The sequence below is a fragment of the Bufo bufo genome, chromosome 2, assembly GCF_905171765.1.
Source record: "Bufo bufo chromosome 2, aBufBuf1.1, whole genome shotgun sequence".
Lineage (NCBI taxonomy): Eukaryota > Metazoa > Chordata > Amphibia > Anura > Bufonidae > Bufo > Bufo bufo.
The window spans coordinates 97,892,626-97,910,162 of NC_053390.1; the positions used below are offsets into that span (position 1 = coordinate 97,892,626).

The 17,537-nt window shown below is 41.0% G+C and overlaps 1 protein-coding gene across 3 annotated transcripts in view; it reads right to left on the reverse strand.

The window, feature by feature from the left end:
* Nucleotides 1-17,537, reverse strand: part of ADAMTS6 (ADAM metallopeptidase with thrombospondin type 1 motif 6) — a 272,216-nt gene that overhangs the window by 2,646 nt on the left and 252,033 nt on the right. For all 3 annotated transcript variants that reach the window (XM_040421333.1, XM_040421334.1, XM_040421332.1), the window contains 2 exons: nt 14,379-14,555; nt 12,828-12,984 (listed from right to left, as the gene is read on the reverse strand). In XM_040421333.1, coding sequence (XP_040277267.1) covers nt 12,828-12,984; nt 14,379-14,555 — 334 coding nt within the window. The remainder of the gene's footprint in view (nt 1-12,827; nt 12,985-14,378; nt 14,556-17,537) is intronic.

Here is a 17,537-nt window from a genome sequence, read left to right on the forward strand (position 1 = left end):
CATTATGGCCCATGTTTATGAGAGAATTTTCTTAACACATCAAATTTTAATACATCTAGATGAATGGATATGTAATGTTCGACTACAAGACAAACATAAGAAAATTCCAGTAGCACATGGAGACCCTATAAAGTAATATGGACCTGTAGACACACTCTATGCTGCCATAAAGTGCCTCCAGGAAGCAGTTTTCTCCCCTAGAAGGAATGTTCTAAGGGAAAAATTGGAGGTACTTGGAGATACAGTATCAAAGCCATTAGAGTAGGTTATCAGCTGTATCATACAGCTGAAGTTCTACCACAACACCTGTGACTGGAGATAACTCCAACCGCGGTGTTTAACCCTTTAGATACCGCAGTCAATAGCGACCACTGCATATAAGTGGTTTACAGAGGGAGGGGCCCCCCTATATACCCAATTAAGCCCCCTGTGATGACCAACGGTGGCCATGGCAATCAGAGGCCTAACAATGGCCTCTGCCGTTGCCATGTACAGAAGCCTATCAAGCCTTGCCAGAGGCAGGGTCTACTAGGTGAACTGTCAAGTAAACTAACAAGTAAAATAAATCACAATAGAGAAGTACTGTATTGCAATGTATTTACCAACAACTGGACGATTGTAAGTTCAAGTCCACACTAGTGGGACTAAAAAATTGTTCCTAAAAACAAAACAAAAATTTCAAGTAAAAAAAAAATTGCCTTTACCCTGATCTAGTCTTTTATTATGGGACAAAAATATATACTACATATAATTGGGATTGCCAAATCCATAATGACCTGCTCTATAAAATGATCACGTCACTTATCCCGCAAAGTGGACGGCATAAAATAAGGGTTCAAAAAACCTACCGAATTTGCCATTCTTTGTCACCTCTACTCCCAAAAGTGGTATAAAAGTTACCAAAAAGTCATATGTACTCCAAAAACAAGCCCTCATGCAGCTGCCTTTATAACTGTGTTATGGGTTTAGATTATGAAAGCACAAAAACAAAAGATATTTAATAAGAAAAGTGATTTTATGATGCAAAAGTAGTAAAACTTAAAAATAACCTGTGGGGTCAAAACCATCACTAGACCAATAACTGCATTCCTTAGTGAGTGTAGTATCTAAAATGGGGTAAAGTCATCAGTATCTGATGGCCTTCTCTCAGCACATCAAGCACAAGTACATTGTACGGAGAAATTCAAATTTTAAAAATTCTAAACTTTGCCAAATTTTTGTTAAATTTTGGGTTTTCTAACAAAAAAAATATATAGACCAAACTTTTGGATTTTATAACTAAAAACAAAATATATTGACCAAAATTTTGCACTATACATAAAGTACAATGTCCTGAAAAAGCCACCTCAGAATAATAGTAAAGTCATTCTAGAATTATTAATCAGATATCAGAATTGAAAAATGGTGCTGCATCCTCATAGGGGTTGCATTATCTTCGACATTGGGGGCAAAAGGCTAGGATAAGCCCATAATGTCTGATAGGTGCAGGTCCCACCTCTGCCGAAAATAACGGAGCAGTGCGCACTATTTCCTTAATCCCCACAAAAGTGAATGGAGTGGTGGCCGTGCTTGTGCAGAGCGCTTCCCGTTAATTTCAATGGGACTTGCAAAAATAGCAGAACGCACCGATTGGCTATTTTCGGCAGTCCCATGGAAATGAATAGAGGGAGGCCGTGCATGTGAGGTGTGCCCTCCTGCACTTTGCGGGCCTTGTTATAAGGATAGGTCCAGGTCCCAGAGGTGGGACCCACACCTCTCAGACACTGAGGGCATAACATTCTTTATATAAACCTAATATTTTAAGTGCATTGAGAAGACATTTTGCTCATAACAGGCACTTTACATCCTGCCCTACCAAACTGCATAAAGTTATCCCAGATCATTATAGGATGTGTAGCACATACCGACCACTATATAAAAGAACTCTCTGGCTAGACTGTGTGCTCACTTTCCAATATGATACATACAGTCAGGTCCATAAATATTGGGACATCGACGCGATTCTAACATGTTTGGTTCTATACACCACCACAATAGATTTAAAATTAAACGAACAAGATGTGCTTTAACTGCAGACTGTCAGCTTTAATTTGAGGGTATTTACATCCAAATCAGGTGAACGGTGTAGGAATTACAACAGTTTGCATATGTGCCTCCCACTTGTTAAGGGACCAAAAGTAATGGGACATAATAATAATCATAAATCAAATTTTCACTTTTTAATACTGGATTGCAAATCCTTTGCAGTCAAATTACAGCCTGAAGTCTGGAACGCATAGACATCACTAGATGCTGGGTTTTATCCCTGGTGATGCTCTGCCAGGCCTCTACTGCCACTGTCTTCAGTTCCTGCTTGTTCTTGGGGCATTTTCCCTTCAGTTTTGTCTTCAGCAAGTGAAATCCATGCTCAATTGGATTCAGGTCAGGTGACTGACTTGGCCATTGCATAACATTCCACTTCTTTCCCTTAAAAAACTCTTTGGTTGCTTTTGCAGTATGCTTTAGGTCATTGTCCATCTGCACTGTGAAGCGCCACCCAATGAGTTCTAAAGCATTTGGCTGAATATGAGCAGATAATATTGCCCGAAACACTTCAGAATTCATCCTGCTGCTTTTGTCAGCAGTCACATCATCAATAAATACAAGACAACCAGTTCCATTTGCAGCCATACATGCCCACGCCATGACACTACCACCACCATGCTTCACTGATGAGGTGGTATGCTTAGGATCATGAGCAGTTTCTTTCCTTCTCCATACTCTTCTCTTCCCATCACTCTGGTACAAGTTGATCTTGGTCTCATCTGTCCATAGGATGTTGTTCCAGAACTGTGAAGGCTTTTTTAGATGTCGTTTGGCAAACTCTAATCTGGCCTTCCTGTTTTTGAGGCTCACCAATGGTTTACATCTTGTGGTGAACTCTCTGTATTCACTCTGGTGAAGTCTTCTCTTGATTGTTGACTTTGACACATATACACCTACCTCCTGGAGAGTGTTCTTGATCTGGCCAACTGTTGTGAAGGGTGTTTTCTTCACCAGGGAAAGAATTCTTCGGTCATCCACCACAGTTGTTTTCCGCAATCTTCCGGGTCTTTTGGTGTTGCTGAGCTCACCGGTGCGTTCCTTCTTTTTAAGAATGTTCCAAACAGTTGTTTTGGCCACGCCTAATGTTTTTGCTATCTCTCTGATGGGTTTGTTTTGTTTTTTTCAACCTACTGATGGCTTGCTTCACTGATATTGACAGCTCTTTGGATCTCATCTTGAGAGTTGACAGCAACAGATTCCAAATGCAAATGGCACACTTGAAATTAACTCTGGACCTTTTATCTGCTCATTGTAATTGGGATAATGAGAGTATAACACACACCTGGCCATGGAACAGCTGAGAAGCCAATTGTCCCATTACTTTTGGTCCCTTAACAAGTGGGAGGCACATATGCAAACTGTTGTCATTCCTACTCCGTTCACCTGATTTGGATGTAAATACCCTCAAATTAAAGCTGACAGTCTGCAGGTGAAGCACATCTTGTTCGTTTCATTTCAAATCCATTGTGGTGGTGTATAGAGCCAAAAATTTTTGAATTGTGTCGATGTCCCAATATTTATGGACCTGACTGTAAGAGCTGGTCTAAAGAACCAGAACTTCATGATCTCCTCACATGGAGAGTATCTAAATACTAAGGGCCTATTCAGTCGAGTGCCGTAAAACTAAAATCCATCCATCTGTGTTGAATCAGTATTGTTTGTGACTGCACTCCGCTTGTCCATTTTTCTCTATCCGTATCGCATAGTTATGTCATCAGTTTTTCACATCCCAGAAACAGAGGAAAATCCATCCAATGTTTCCTAGGAACCATCTGTAAAAAAACAGATGTTGTATATGCGCTATCAGTTATTTTTCATGGACCTATTGACTTAAATGGGTGAACGTATAAAGAGAGGTTAGGGTCCGCGCTGCAGTAAAGGAATTCTTAGGGATAACACAAAAAATCACTAGTTCTTTTTATGCTGCTTCCTCCAATCTCCTCCTTATCCTTCCTCCTTCGCTTTCTTAGGCCGCTTTAACACGGGCGAGTTTTCCGCGCGGGTGCAATGCATGACGTGAACGCATTGCACCCGCACTGAATCCTGATCCATTCATTTCAATGGGGCTGTGTACATGAGCGATGTTTTTTACGCATCACTTGTGCGTTGCCAGAAAATCGCAGCATGTTCTATATTCTGCGTTTTTCATGCAACGCAGGCCCCACAGAAGTGAATGGGGCTGCGTGAAAAACGCATTGCATCCGCAAGCAAGTGCGGATGCAATGCGATTTTCACGGACGGTTGCTAGGAGATGATGTTATTAAATAGGGATGAGGTCCATTCACTTTTCTTATTTTCTATTATAGCATGTTTTTAATGGAAAATAATAGCATTCTTTAATACAGAATGCTAAATAAAATGTCCCTTCAGGGTTAAAAATAGAATTAAAAAAAATTACTGACCGCATCCACTTGATTGCGCAGCCGTTATCGGCTTCTTTCTTCTTCTTGCATGCGCGTGCAAAACTCATTCAAATGCTTTGCACTCGCGCGGAAAAAACTGAACAACGCAATCGCAGAGAAAACTGACTGAAATTGTGTGCGCAATGCACCCGCAACGCATCCGGACCTCTTCCGCGACCCCCTTGTAAAAGGGGCCTTAGTCTCTGAACCAACAAGCGGTAGTGGGTATGCTTCTCAGGTCTTCAAAGAGAGTATCAACATAGCACAGACCCGCATGTAAAATAGTTCATGCTTCTTTATATGATAAAGCTTTATCGTATGTTCTATGTGATGTTCAAGATTACGATCTTGTAAGTATAATAAAGAAGTGGGAACTATTTTACCTGCGGGTCTGTGCTATGTTGATACTCTCTTTGAAGGCCTGAGAAGCATACCCACTACCGCTCTTTGGTTCAGAGACTAAGAAGCTGCGAAGGAGGAAGGATAAGGAGATTGGAGGAAGCGGAATTAAAAGAACTAGTGATTTTTTGTGTTACCCCTAAACTTTCTTTTATTGCAGCGCGGACCCTAACCCCTTTTTATACGTTTTGGACTGAAAGAAGTGGGGACCTACTAAAGAAGTGGGGACCTGGACTGAAAGAAGTGGGGACATAAATGGGTGAGTCTAGCATGAAAATCAGACCAAAACATTGCATTTGGCTATTTTCTCTGCATGGACCATGTGTCACTGTACATTAGTGTGCTGTCCATTCTACACTCGGACAGCATACGGAGATATATATATATAAAATCCTTTTTTATTTAATTCAGAATCATAATTAGGCTTGATAAATTACCTTTTTGGACTTTTTGTTTGTTGTTGGGGAGAATAATTTTTTTGTTCTTTTTGTAGTTGGATGTTGGAAGATGAGGAAGTGTGAGAACTGTATCAGTGACCTCTTGTAATGTTCGGCTCATTATTCAGAGGATCAAAGAAATCACAATTACATTTTTTTAAATATGCTACTCCTGTGGTTCAGGCTGAATGGAAATTCTCCCTGGACTTGAATAGGATAAGAACAAAGTAAGTTATTTTCCTGGTGGATTTGTACAGGACACCAGCACTTCTACATGTCAGTTCCATTAGTTAAGGTTTAAACCATCTGTGGCTTTCAGAGAGATGACCTAAATTCCTCTTTAAAGTCCACTTATATTGGTTGAAATTGGACCATAAAAACATCCTCTAGAACGGCCAAACGTAAAAGCATCTGCTACATTTGGGGTGTTATAAAGGGCTATAAATTACTCTTGTAGCAAAGCTTATCATGATATATCCAGAACCAATTGTTCGAAGCTTGGGAACAAGTCAATATCCTGCATTTTATGGTGAGATGAATGTGACAAAGGAATTAAGAAAGGAACCTAAGGAGAGCTACAGAGTTCACAAAATAATGATCACACCAGGGAAGGAAATATCAGCTCTCCATTGTCGCTCCTTGAATGGTTACTTCAACCGAGACTGGAAACTTTCTGTTCTTATGAGGAGTTTTATAGGCAAAATGTCTGATAGCGTCTACAGTATTTCTAACACAATGGATAGAGAGAGAAAGATTTTTAAGATATGACTTTACGAGTCTGGTAAATTCCATTTCTTTGAACCAAAGATGCAGGTACAGTAATATCCTGGAAAATCCTAATTCTACAGAACTGTGCCATGATGAAATAGAGACTGTGTCTTAAATGCAAGCTCTGTCTTACAGTTACCTGAGCTCAACTTTTTTTTACTTTAACAGAAAAATCTTTGCTTAATTTAGAGCAGAAATAACCATCATGTTGTTCTGCATTATGGTTTGAAATGATCTCTGATGAGCGAGCACTTTTAGATCTGAAACCATTGTTTATCCCTTTCCTTTAAAGGCAAAGAGGTATCTCCCAGGGAAAGAGAACCCACTAAGCCTCCATACCGTGGAGCATTGCCAATACGTCTTGGTACACAGCTGATTTCTTTAACCCCTTCTACCCCAGGCCAATTTTCACCTTAAGGACCGGGCCACTTTGTGTGGTAATAATTTTGGAATGCTTTTACTGATCCAAACCATTTAAAGGACCAATTCAGTTCTGAAGTCACATAATAGAAACCACCCATAAATGACCCCATTTTAGAAACTACAACCCTCAAGTTATTCAAATATGATTTTACACTCTTTGTTAACCCTTTAGGTGTTCCACTTTTTGCAGATTTTCCATTTTAATCTATTTTTTTTCCAGCAAAGATTAACAGCAAAACAAAACTCAATATTTATTACTCTGATTCTGCAGTTTACAGAAACGCCCCATATGCAGGGCACAGAAGGGAAAGAGCAATATATGGATTTTGGAGGGCAGATTTCGCTGGGATAATTTTAAGATGCCATATCGCATTTGAAAAACCCCTGATGCACCCCTACAGTAGAAACTCCCAAAAAGTGACCCCATTTTAGAAACTACGGATAAGGTGACAGTTTTGATGATACTATTTTGGGGTACATATGAGTTTTTTTTTTTTTTCTGCGTCTTGTGTAGGGCCTCGTTTTTAGAGGGAAGAGTTGACACTTTTACTGGTACCATTTTTGGGTACATAAGATTTTTTTGATCGTTCAATATTATACTTTTTTGGGGAAAGGTGACAAAAAATGGCTGTTTTGGCACAGTTTGTTTTTTATGGCGTTCACCTGAGGGGGTAGATCATGTGATATTTTTATAGAACTGGTTATTACAGACACGGCGATACCTAATATGTCTATTTATTTCAGTTTTACACAATAAAAAGCATTTTTTTTTTAATGCTGTCTATTTTTATTTTTTATCGCTTGATGAAGGAAAAGGGGCACTTTTTTTTACTGTAAATGTTTATTTTTTTACATTTTTATAAAACACTTTTTTTTAACCACTTTTTCTTTTTGTCCCATTACAGGGTCTGATCCCTGTTTCAATGTAGTAAAATACAAGCTTTATTGTACTACATTGAAACGGTCAATTTAACACTGACAGTGTGCCTGTGAGACCCAGCATTTACAGCGACGCCGGCAGACACAGCAGAGGCCTGGCTGTCAGTCACAGCCGGGCCCCTGCATTGATCAGTCACGCACAGCTCCAATGCTCACCCGATCATCATCAGTGAGGGTGGCAGCTTTACCAGTAGTGATCATATGCTTCACAGACCTTTTTATAGTTGTGCCAATCTTTGGTTTTAAGATTGAAGTCATTTTTTAATTTTAATAATACCTGGTAAATACACAGATGTAAAACAGAAGGACGAAATGCAGTCCAAGAACCACAACGATAGGTATCCAGCAACCGCATGCAATGAAACGTAAAGATTTTTAGGTTTAAAAACATGGTTTAAACATCCAAACTAATGCTGGTGAGATGTTCATTTGTTTGCGGTTATGGACAGATATATGAAACCGCAAAGGTGACCATTCTGGGATCTGAATGCTCTTCAAATTCTGTGTTGTATGAGGCTGTAATAGAGCATCCATATGCTTCATATGGACCCTATGGTACCTAGGCATACAGAGTTTAGTTTTTGTGACTTCATTTAGCATCTGGCAGGCAAAAATGATGGCATGCTGCATGCATGAGGAGCATGGTGGCTGGGACTCTGTATTACGAAGCTGTATGGACAGACTCTGTGTCATGGCTTTGCAGTGTACATGACACTATGAACATGTTTCCAATGACAGGCTATGTGTTTTTCTTTTATAGTGCTGAAGTACTGGTACTGGGAATTTATCATTCTCCCCAAGACATTGTTCCTTGTAAAAAAGTTACAAGCCCTGTGTTTGCTGCTTTTTAAATGACACTGCGACAAAATGTTGTTGCTAGTAGTGTTTCTGTGCTGCCCTCACTACTTTCCCAAAACAGGAAGCGGTTCCAGTGGTTTCAGTTTTCGAGCCTAAATGAATACAGAAATCTACGGCAGCTACAAACTGCTGTAGATTTCTGTTTAGGAGCACGGAATGCAGGAGTATGCGCCTAATTTATGTCGAAGCATACACCTAGTCATAAATTAAGCGCATCCTACAGCAGCGCAGGGGACATAACGCCAGTTTATGATAAATTCTCCCCTGTGTTTTTTTAGGTATGGACGGCTTCTACGGACATTTATCATAGAGAAGTATTTTACGTCGGTCTATGATATTCCCGTGCGCTGCTGGATGCTGTGACTAATTTAGGACGAGGAGGCGCACTCCTCGTCATAAATTAAGTGCATCCTCCGGCAGTCCGTGCACCTAAACTGAAATCTACGCCAACCCTTAGCTGGCATAGATTTCAGTCTTCTTGCTTTAAAAGAAGATAAATATGTCAGGGCTGCTGACCCTGCCCATTCTCACCTCTCGCCACCCCCTTTTTGGGAAAGCGGCGGAGGTGGCGGAGAAAATCCACTTGCACAAAATTTGAAGTCTCATACACAATTGTCTGTGAATTTTTTACACCAGAAAACTGGCATGGGGGATTGATAAATTCCCCCCAATGTCTTGCTGCTAAATGTTTATTATAATTTTAATAGATTTATATAATTTTTAGATATCTGGATGGCAATATAGTTGCACGTAGAGTTGTCAGACACTTTAGAACCATCACGTATTTGTCATTTTTGCAGTGTACCCTGTAATAAAGCAAAAAATAAAAGCTCCCCAAAATTTGTGGCCTGAGCAGACTTTACTTGATATGTAGGACTTAGGAGGCTTTGCATATTGTGGTTGTGGTGGTTATGTATATTTCACAAATGTTTATGGGTAACATAAAAATCCTGCGGTGATCACTGTCTACACTTTACTTTCAACAGAAATGTAATGGAAACCTTACAACAAACGTGTCAGATTCTGCACTCCTTCTACTGGCTCCAAATACATAAATTAAAGAGAGTCTGTCACCAGGAAATTCAGTTACACCAGGCACAATGCCTTTAGAACTAGCTCAACTGAATGTAATGATACCTTTCACTCACTAATTCTTTACTTCATTCTGGGAAAAAGTACTTCTAATTCATATGCAAATGAGAAGTCAAAAGGGTATTCCAATGTCAGACAATGGGGTTATATCACTAGAATATGCCCCAATTGTCTGATAGGTGCAAGTCCCGGAGGTGGGACCCTCACCTATCTCTAAAAAGAAGCCTAACAAGAGGCCGGCAAAGTGGTGGCCAGCAGTGCCAGGTCCGGTCACCAACAAGCCTTCCTACGGCCCACCGAAAATAGCCAAGCCACGCGCTCGGCTATTTTCGGAATCCCCATAGAAACAAATGGGAGCACACCACACTTACGTGGCCACTGCTCCCTTTCATTTCTATGGGGTCAACTGAAATAGCCGAGGCAATGCTCGGCTATTTTCGACAGCCTCATAGGAATGAATGGGAGTGGTGGCCATGCATAAGCAGTGGGACTTGCACCTATCAGACAATGGGGGCATATCCTAGCGATATGCCCCCATTGCCTGAGATAACACAACCCCTTTAAGTGGCCTGATGGTGGGTCCATGCCACACAGTGTACCCATGCTCCTCCTGCTTCCTCTGTCAGCCCCTCCCTCTCCTTGACTGACAGGGTCACGGTCTGTCATTTCTCCACTTTCTGCTAAGATTTCCTTAAAAATAATAGCTGGTCACTGAAGGTCCCAGCAAGGTAACATTTTTAAATCGGCTCATTTTCAAAGGACCTTTCTAAGAACTGTCTAAAGCAGAGAACCTCTTTAAAGGGTTGGTTTCCCTAAGGCAACGTCTTTTTTTTAAATGAAGCTGATGTGGCGATGAGGTGATGACCATGAGGCTGGCATTAAGCTGTTGTCGCTGGGGAAGCCAAATTCCACCACAGAGAGTACAGCTGAATTCAAAAGCGGGGCACCTTACGATCTTCTCTCATTTCTAACAAAAAAATATAAACTAACCGCTTAAAGGGGTTGTCCATGTAATGCAAAATGTGGGAAAAGGCAGGTACTGTGATGACAACAAAAGAAACAACATCTGCTTGACTCCAGCTTCCAGTGGTAGCCGGTCTTTATTTACTTGTGACTAATAAGCCCATATACACACACACATGACCAATCACTTGTCTCAGCAGTCTTCTGACACCAGTGATTGACTGGAGTGGTCACGTGTGTATGGGCACATCACCGATACAGCCAAGTTAACAAAGATCAGAGAGACAGCGCTGGAAGTTGGTGGGGATCACACGGGTGAGTATTGGTTGTTTTGTAATGTTATCACAGTCCCTGGCTTTGCCCCACAATTTTGCATAACTCTGACAACCCCTTATTCCAGTTATTTATGATTAAAAAAAATTGCTTATAACAACCAGGAATGATGAGAGTGCATTTGCATATGCATCTGTTATAGCCATCAGGCTGGGATTTGTTTTACTTTTTATGAAATAGCATTTTGAATCAATGTATAAAATATATATATATATATATATATATACTTTCCAAAGAACGAGGCAGCACTTCCAGATTTCGGTGGCAGGGTGTAGACACCAAAAAACTTTATTCCCAGCAACGTTTCGGCCTACTCAATGAGGCCTTTGTCAGCTTGACAAAGGCCTCATTGAGTAGGCCGAAACGTTGCTGGGAATAAAGTTTTTTGGGGTCTACACCCTGCCACCGAAATCTGGAAGTGCTGCCTCATTCTTTGGAAAGTACATATCGTGGAGGAGAAGCCGACCTCTGTGAGGAATTGCACCCAGTGCACACTGTCTGACTGTGCTGCTGCGGTATTTGTTATTTATATATACTGTATATATATATATATATATATATATATATACTATAAACCCTTTTTCCCCTTTATAATCGGGTGATACTAGACTGTTAAAGGGGTTGTCCCACAAAAAATATTTTACATTTTTCAAACCTGCACTTGGAATTGAAGACTTTGTAATTGCATGTATTTCAAAATTTAGTACAGCCACTGAGATATTAACTGAATAACTCAATATCAGTACGAACGCCACCTGCTGTTTGCTCTTCTTCAAAATTCTGTATCCAGCTCATTGAGGTTGACGCACATGCTCAGGTCCATCCTTCAACTGCCACCAGCTGCAGCAGAAAAGACAGGTCCCCTGATAAAGTAAACGCCCCCTGAGCTGCCAGGCTGAAGAGCAATCTAGCAGAGCAATTGGAGCAATGAATGGGTAAATCTCTGGATCCATGTGAGGTACAGGGCTGGTTTTAGGTTTGTTAAAAGACTGTCGTGTACTATATGATGTCCAGGAATTAAGAAAATGAAAATACTTAAATATTACTTAATTATAAATACATTCCCAAATACCTTACATTAGTTATAATGGCTCGTTTTGTCTGGGGAGCAATCATCAGGGGAAACAAAATGGCCGCTGTCCTATCAGTACACACAAAACCTGTCCTAATCATACAGGAGGACAAGTTACTTCACAACGCTGAGCTAAAGAGCTGCCTCATCCTTCTCTCTGCTCTGCTTGTCAGGGATTATGATCCTGAATACAGTTTAATATGATCTTCAGCTAAATCTCTGTAGGAATGGCGTTCATGAGCAGATGTGGCTAATGAGCAGCAGCACTTGTACGCAGTCTCCATTACCACAGCCCCACATTACCACAGCCTGTTCCGTCCATCCTCTCTGTACTTCATGTCTCCTCATGAACTAAATTCCTACAGAGATTCAGCTTAAGAACTTATCATCTGTATTCAGGATCATAATTCCTGACAAGTAGGAGAGGAAGATGTGGCAGCTCTTTATCTCAGTGTTGCAAAGCAACTTGTCCTGCTGTGTGATTAGGACAGGCTTTGTGTGCACTAATAGGACGGCAGCCATTTTGTTTCTCCTAATCATTGCTCCCCAGACAAAACAAGCCATTATAACTAATGAAAGGTATTTGGGAATATATTTATAATAAAGTAATATTTAAGTATTTTCATTTTCTGAATTCCCGGAGAACCCCTTAAATCATGGCACACACACAGATACACAAGGTTTTAAACAAGTAGGTAACTATGCGGTATAACCAGAGCACTGCAATATAGAAAGACAATATTGCACTGCAAAGATGGGGAGTCTGAGGTTTTCTGCATAGAACGCTCCGACCCTTCGTGCATCCTCCATTGTTCTCATAAATCTGCTGCTTGTGGCTGCAGTAATATTTGAAGTATTTTATAAAGACTTCATGCAGCCATTAAATAGTTTAGTCTACTCCAGGTCCCACTTGACTCACCATGTTGAAGGAAATGAAAACCAGTAATGTGCATGTTTTTCGTTGTCTCGCGTCTGTTTTATGAAGTATTTAACTAACCTCACTTACAGATCCTTCTCTGGAGCAGGCACTACAGATAAAAAGCGGCAAACACTCACCCTCTGTGTTAGAAATCGGGTTGCTGTCACATTTGCTTTCACACTGCTGCATTGACGGAGGGCGAACCGTTTCTGGACAATCATTCGACGCTTGCCCCGTGTATGAGAGACATTGCACTGTTCTCATCTGCTGGCCAAGACCACAGTGTGCAGAACACTAATGAACACAGAAGAAGAGGGCGTCAAGTCATTAAATGCACCTAACACAACTTACATTGAAGTCTGAGACATCTCAAGCTACAAACAAATGAATCACTTAACAAGAAACAGGAATTCTGCTCTTGAACTGTTTGAAACTTTGTGATTTTGAGATTTTCCAGCTTTATAAAAACTACTGGCTACTTCAATTTGTTTTCCCTTTTATTAACCCATAATTCTCTATCTAATAGGGTTCTCAATAGCTAAGGCAACTTTCACACTTGCGGCAGAGTCATCCGGGAAGCAGTTCCGTCGCCGGAACTGCCTGCCGGATCCGGCAAAACGTATGCCAACTGATGGCATTAGTAAGACTGATCAGGATCAGTCAAAAAAATGCATTCAAAAAATGCTGAATCCGTCTTTCTGGCAAAACGGATCCGGCATTTTTTTTTTCCACCTTTTTTTCGGTCTGCGCATGTGCAGACCAGAAGAACGAATCCAGCATTCCTGTATTCTGAATGCCGGATCCAGCACTAACACATTCCTATGGAGAAAAATGCCGGATCCGGCATTCAGGCAAGTCTTCAGTTTTTTTTTGCCGGAGATAAAACCGTAGCATGCTGTGGTTTTCTCTTTTGCCTGATCAGTCAAAATGACTGAACAGAAGACATCCTGATGCATCCTGAACGGATTACTCTCCATTCAGAATGCATGGAGATATACCTGATCAGTTCTTTTCCGGCATTGAGCCCCTTTTGACAGAACTCAGTGCCGGAAAAGAAAAACGCTAGTGTGAAAGTACCCTAAGATGTGTGTTATTAAAGTCGATTTCCAGCCTGGAAAACCCCTTTAAAGGGAATCTATCACCAGGAAATTCATTATTAAACCAGGCACACTGCCTTGTAGGTCTAGCTCAGTTAAAAGCAATGGTAGCTTTGACTTAGTGATCCGTTGCTTCATTCTGGAAAAAAAACTACTTTTAATCCATATGCAAATGAGTCGTTAAGTGCACTGAGGGCAGACCCAAACCATTCGGTGCACCCTTTTCTGATTTCGGTTCCAGAGCCTGCCTCTCCTTCTTCACTCACAGAGCCATGCATTGTTGTCTCATGGCAATCAAGGAGAAGCGGGTTCTGGCAGAAGAAGCAGGAAGAGGAACAGTAGATTTTTTGCCACTTTGTATGTTAAAATAACAAAAATATATGGAAAATATATTAAACACTGACTAGATACTACAACTTCTGAGTATACTGCCAAAATCTATCAATGGTGAAGCATCATGTTAACGTACTTTAGCTTTTTTAAGTCTGTGCACATGTGCATGTTTTCTGAACCATACTGCTCTTCCAGACAAACTATACCCTAATTGCAAGTCCCATATAGAGCTCAGGTTATAGCTATGTTGTTACCTACCTGCCCCCATTCGCCAGTAACCCATCGTGGAGGAGGACATCGCCCTAAACTGCAACGTATCCGGACTGGGGGTTTGCTTTCTTCAGCGCAGCTTGTGGATGGAAAGGTTTTGGAGAGGTCACTGCTTTTACACTGAACAATTCGATGCTTAAATCCAGGTCCACATTTGGGTGTACACTAAAAAAATAAAGTACAATTTAACCATTATGGTCATTGCATAAAAAATAAAGTGCTCTTTATATTATTTTATATCCATTTAACTATTTACCACTCTAGTGACAATTAATGTGCAACCAAATATACTACACATCTACATGTGTTTATGCACCATCCTTAGATGTATGAGAGGTTCATAAGGATCATCCTACATCCATCATCCTTGATATCAGCTAACACAATTCTACTCAACTGGTTATATCTATGGCTTCTTTCCCTGTCTTCCTCACAGTGGGTATTAGTTCTCAGCTGGTGTAGGGAGTCCTACAGGCAATGGTCCCTGGGAAAAGTATGCAAATGAGCTTTCCTCCAAAAGGAACAAGCTTGCCTCATTAGCACCACTTGCAGGTAGCTACCCTTTATGTAAATTTCCAACCTATTAAAGATCCTTGAAATCTAGGTGGCTTTAGAGAGACATTATTCTTTCTTCTGGAGGAGAGTACAATTGCATTCCCTGTCTTCCAAACTGTGAAAACCCATCATCCACAAAAAAAATGGGACAATTGCAGAAATGTTTGTAACAGATGTGAAAACTCTTCTACACTGATGGTGGTCCTCTAAGTCACATGTACTAGTTCTCACAAAAACAATCGCTAACAAACATCTGAGCAGAATTCTTAAAAGCCTGACAGAAGAGGACAATTTACCGATATTTATTCATTGGTAATATTCTAGGTGGAATAGCAAAGCATAGAAGCTGCAGAGATGTCTGCTGAATGATTCCGGCTGTCTTAGGTTTCACAGATTTCCTCACTTCAGTAAATGTTCTGTAGAAGACCTTGCACAACATCAGAAGATGCCCCCTGGTCATCAAAGCATTTTGTTTTCTTATTTAGAAGTAAAGCTTTTTCCTTGTAACATGGCTTCTGATAAGCCATCCTACCATCTGTTTGAGATATTCAAAATCCTATTGAAGCCGTCTTGTACATCTAAATGTCAAATTACTCCCCTAGCTCGCCTCTGCCAAGGATATCAGACGTTCCAAGGTCAATCTCACCCTAGCACTCTCGCAATGTTAGACAATATTACTTTACTTAATATACCTTTACTAGTTCATCAATGGGACATAGATGATGTGCTAATACCATAAAAAATCTTCTCGAACCCTTGACCTGAAGCTGCTTCACTGAACCTGTCTTGTGATCTCACCTTTAAATAACATATGAAGCATCATTTGCTGGCCAGTTACATAAGTCATTTCTCCAGAATGGATCACAGTGTCTCATGCTTGTTAAAATTATGAGATGCAATGTGTTTTATGAGGGAGATAAATGAACTCAATGTGACCAGTAATGGAAGGCATAGTCATAGGACTCATTTTTCTTGGCTGCACCAAGGGGTCAGTTGTGGGCAACAATATTTTATCTTTATCTTAGGGTGAAGGCAACATTGTAGAAATCACCAGGGATCAAAGCAAAGACAACGCCCACATTCCACTTAATTACTTAAAATGAAGTCAAAACAAGTTTTCTGAACCATTAGAACATGTTCTAAGGGAAAATTCTAAATTCTGCTGGTGACTGCTTGGAATCTGCCAGCTCTTGCTAAGGCACAAGGGGCTAAAACATTAGGGGTGCACAGGGCACCATCTCCTACTTGTCCAATAGGTGTGGGTCCCACCTCTGGGACCTGCACCTATCTTTAAAACATGGCCCCCAAAGCAAAGCAGAGTGTACCACGCATGCGCAGCGTGCTTTCCATTCACTTTCTATTGGAGTCCTAAAATGAGCCAAGCGAGCACACTTGGGTATTTCTGGAAATGCCACGAAAGTGAATGGAGAACGCACATAGCAAGCGCATCCTTCTCTCTATTCACCTCTATGGGAGTTCCAAAAATAGCAGAGCTGGCGCTCAGCCATTTTTGGCACTCCCCTAGAAGTGAATAGAGGGTGGTCGCGCTTGTGCTGTGCACCCTCATTCACTTTGGGGACTCCGTTCTAGAGAAAGGTAGGGTCCCAGAGGTGGGACCCACACCTATCAGACATTGCAGTATGCCACTGAAGTGCGAGATAGTCCAACCCCTTTAAGTATAAGAGTATATTTCAAGTTGTTTAGTATGGTTAGTTAATTAAAGGGAGCCCATCATTAGAAAATTAACTGTTAAACCAGGCACAGGGTTTTGTAGGGTTAGCCCAGATGAATGTAATGGTACCTTAGTGAACCGCTACTTTATTTTATAGCAGTTAAGTGCACCAAGGGCAGGCTCAAGCAACTCTGTTCACCTTTGGGTCCTCTTCCTTCCTCTGCCAGCCCCTCCCTTTCCTTGATGACCAAGGTGCACAAAGTGTCTTGGGCCCATGCTCACTACACTTAAAGGGAACCTGTCACCGTAAAATGCAGTTTAATCAGCAGGCAGCATGTTCTAGAAAAGGTTCAGTATAACCTGGCTGTATCTCATTCATTTAAATTCCTGCTAATTCTGGATTTTGAAGTCAAGGAGCCACTCCTATCAGTGATTGACAGCCTTCCTTCTATGACGGTGTATACAGAGAGAGCTGTCAATCACTGATAGGACTGCCTCCTGGACTTCACAGCCCAGAATGAGCAGGGATATAAATGTATAAATGACAAGTTTTACTGAATCTTTTCTCAAAAAAACATATATTAATCTGCTCAGCTCCTTCTGCTCTATAACATGCTGACTGCAGATCAGACACCATGTTCAACATGACAGGTTAAAACAGGTTAAAAAGTACTTTATCTCCAGAATGAAGCACTGGATCGCATTACATTCAGCATATTAATTGCAGTTTTTATCCTAGATTTCCTGTGAGTATTGTGAGACAGTGACAGGTCTCACTCAGGTTAGAGGCAAGGAAGGGGTGGATAGTGCGGTCCACACCCCTGTTCCACCACAGGTGAGAGAAGCTGGAGGTAATCAGCCTGGCATAAGGGACCTCCCAGAGTGTCAGAAAGGGGGTAGTGTGTTACCTGTGGACAGAG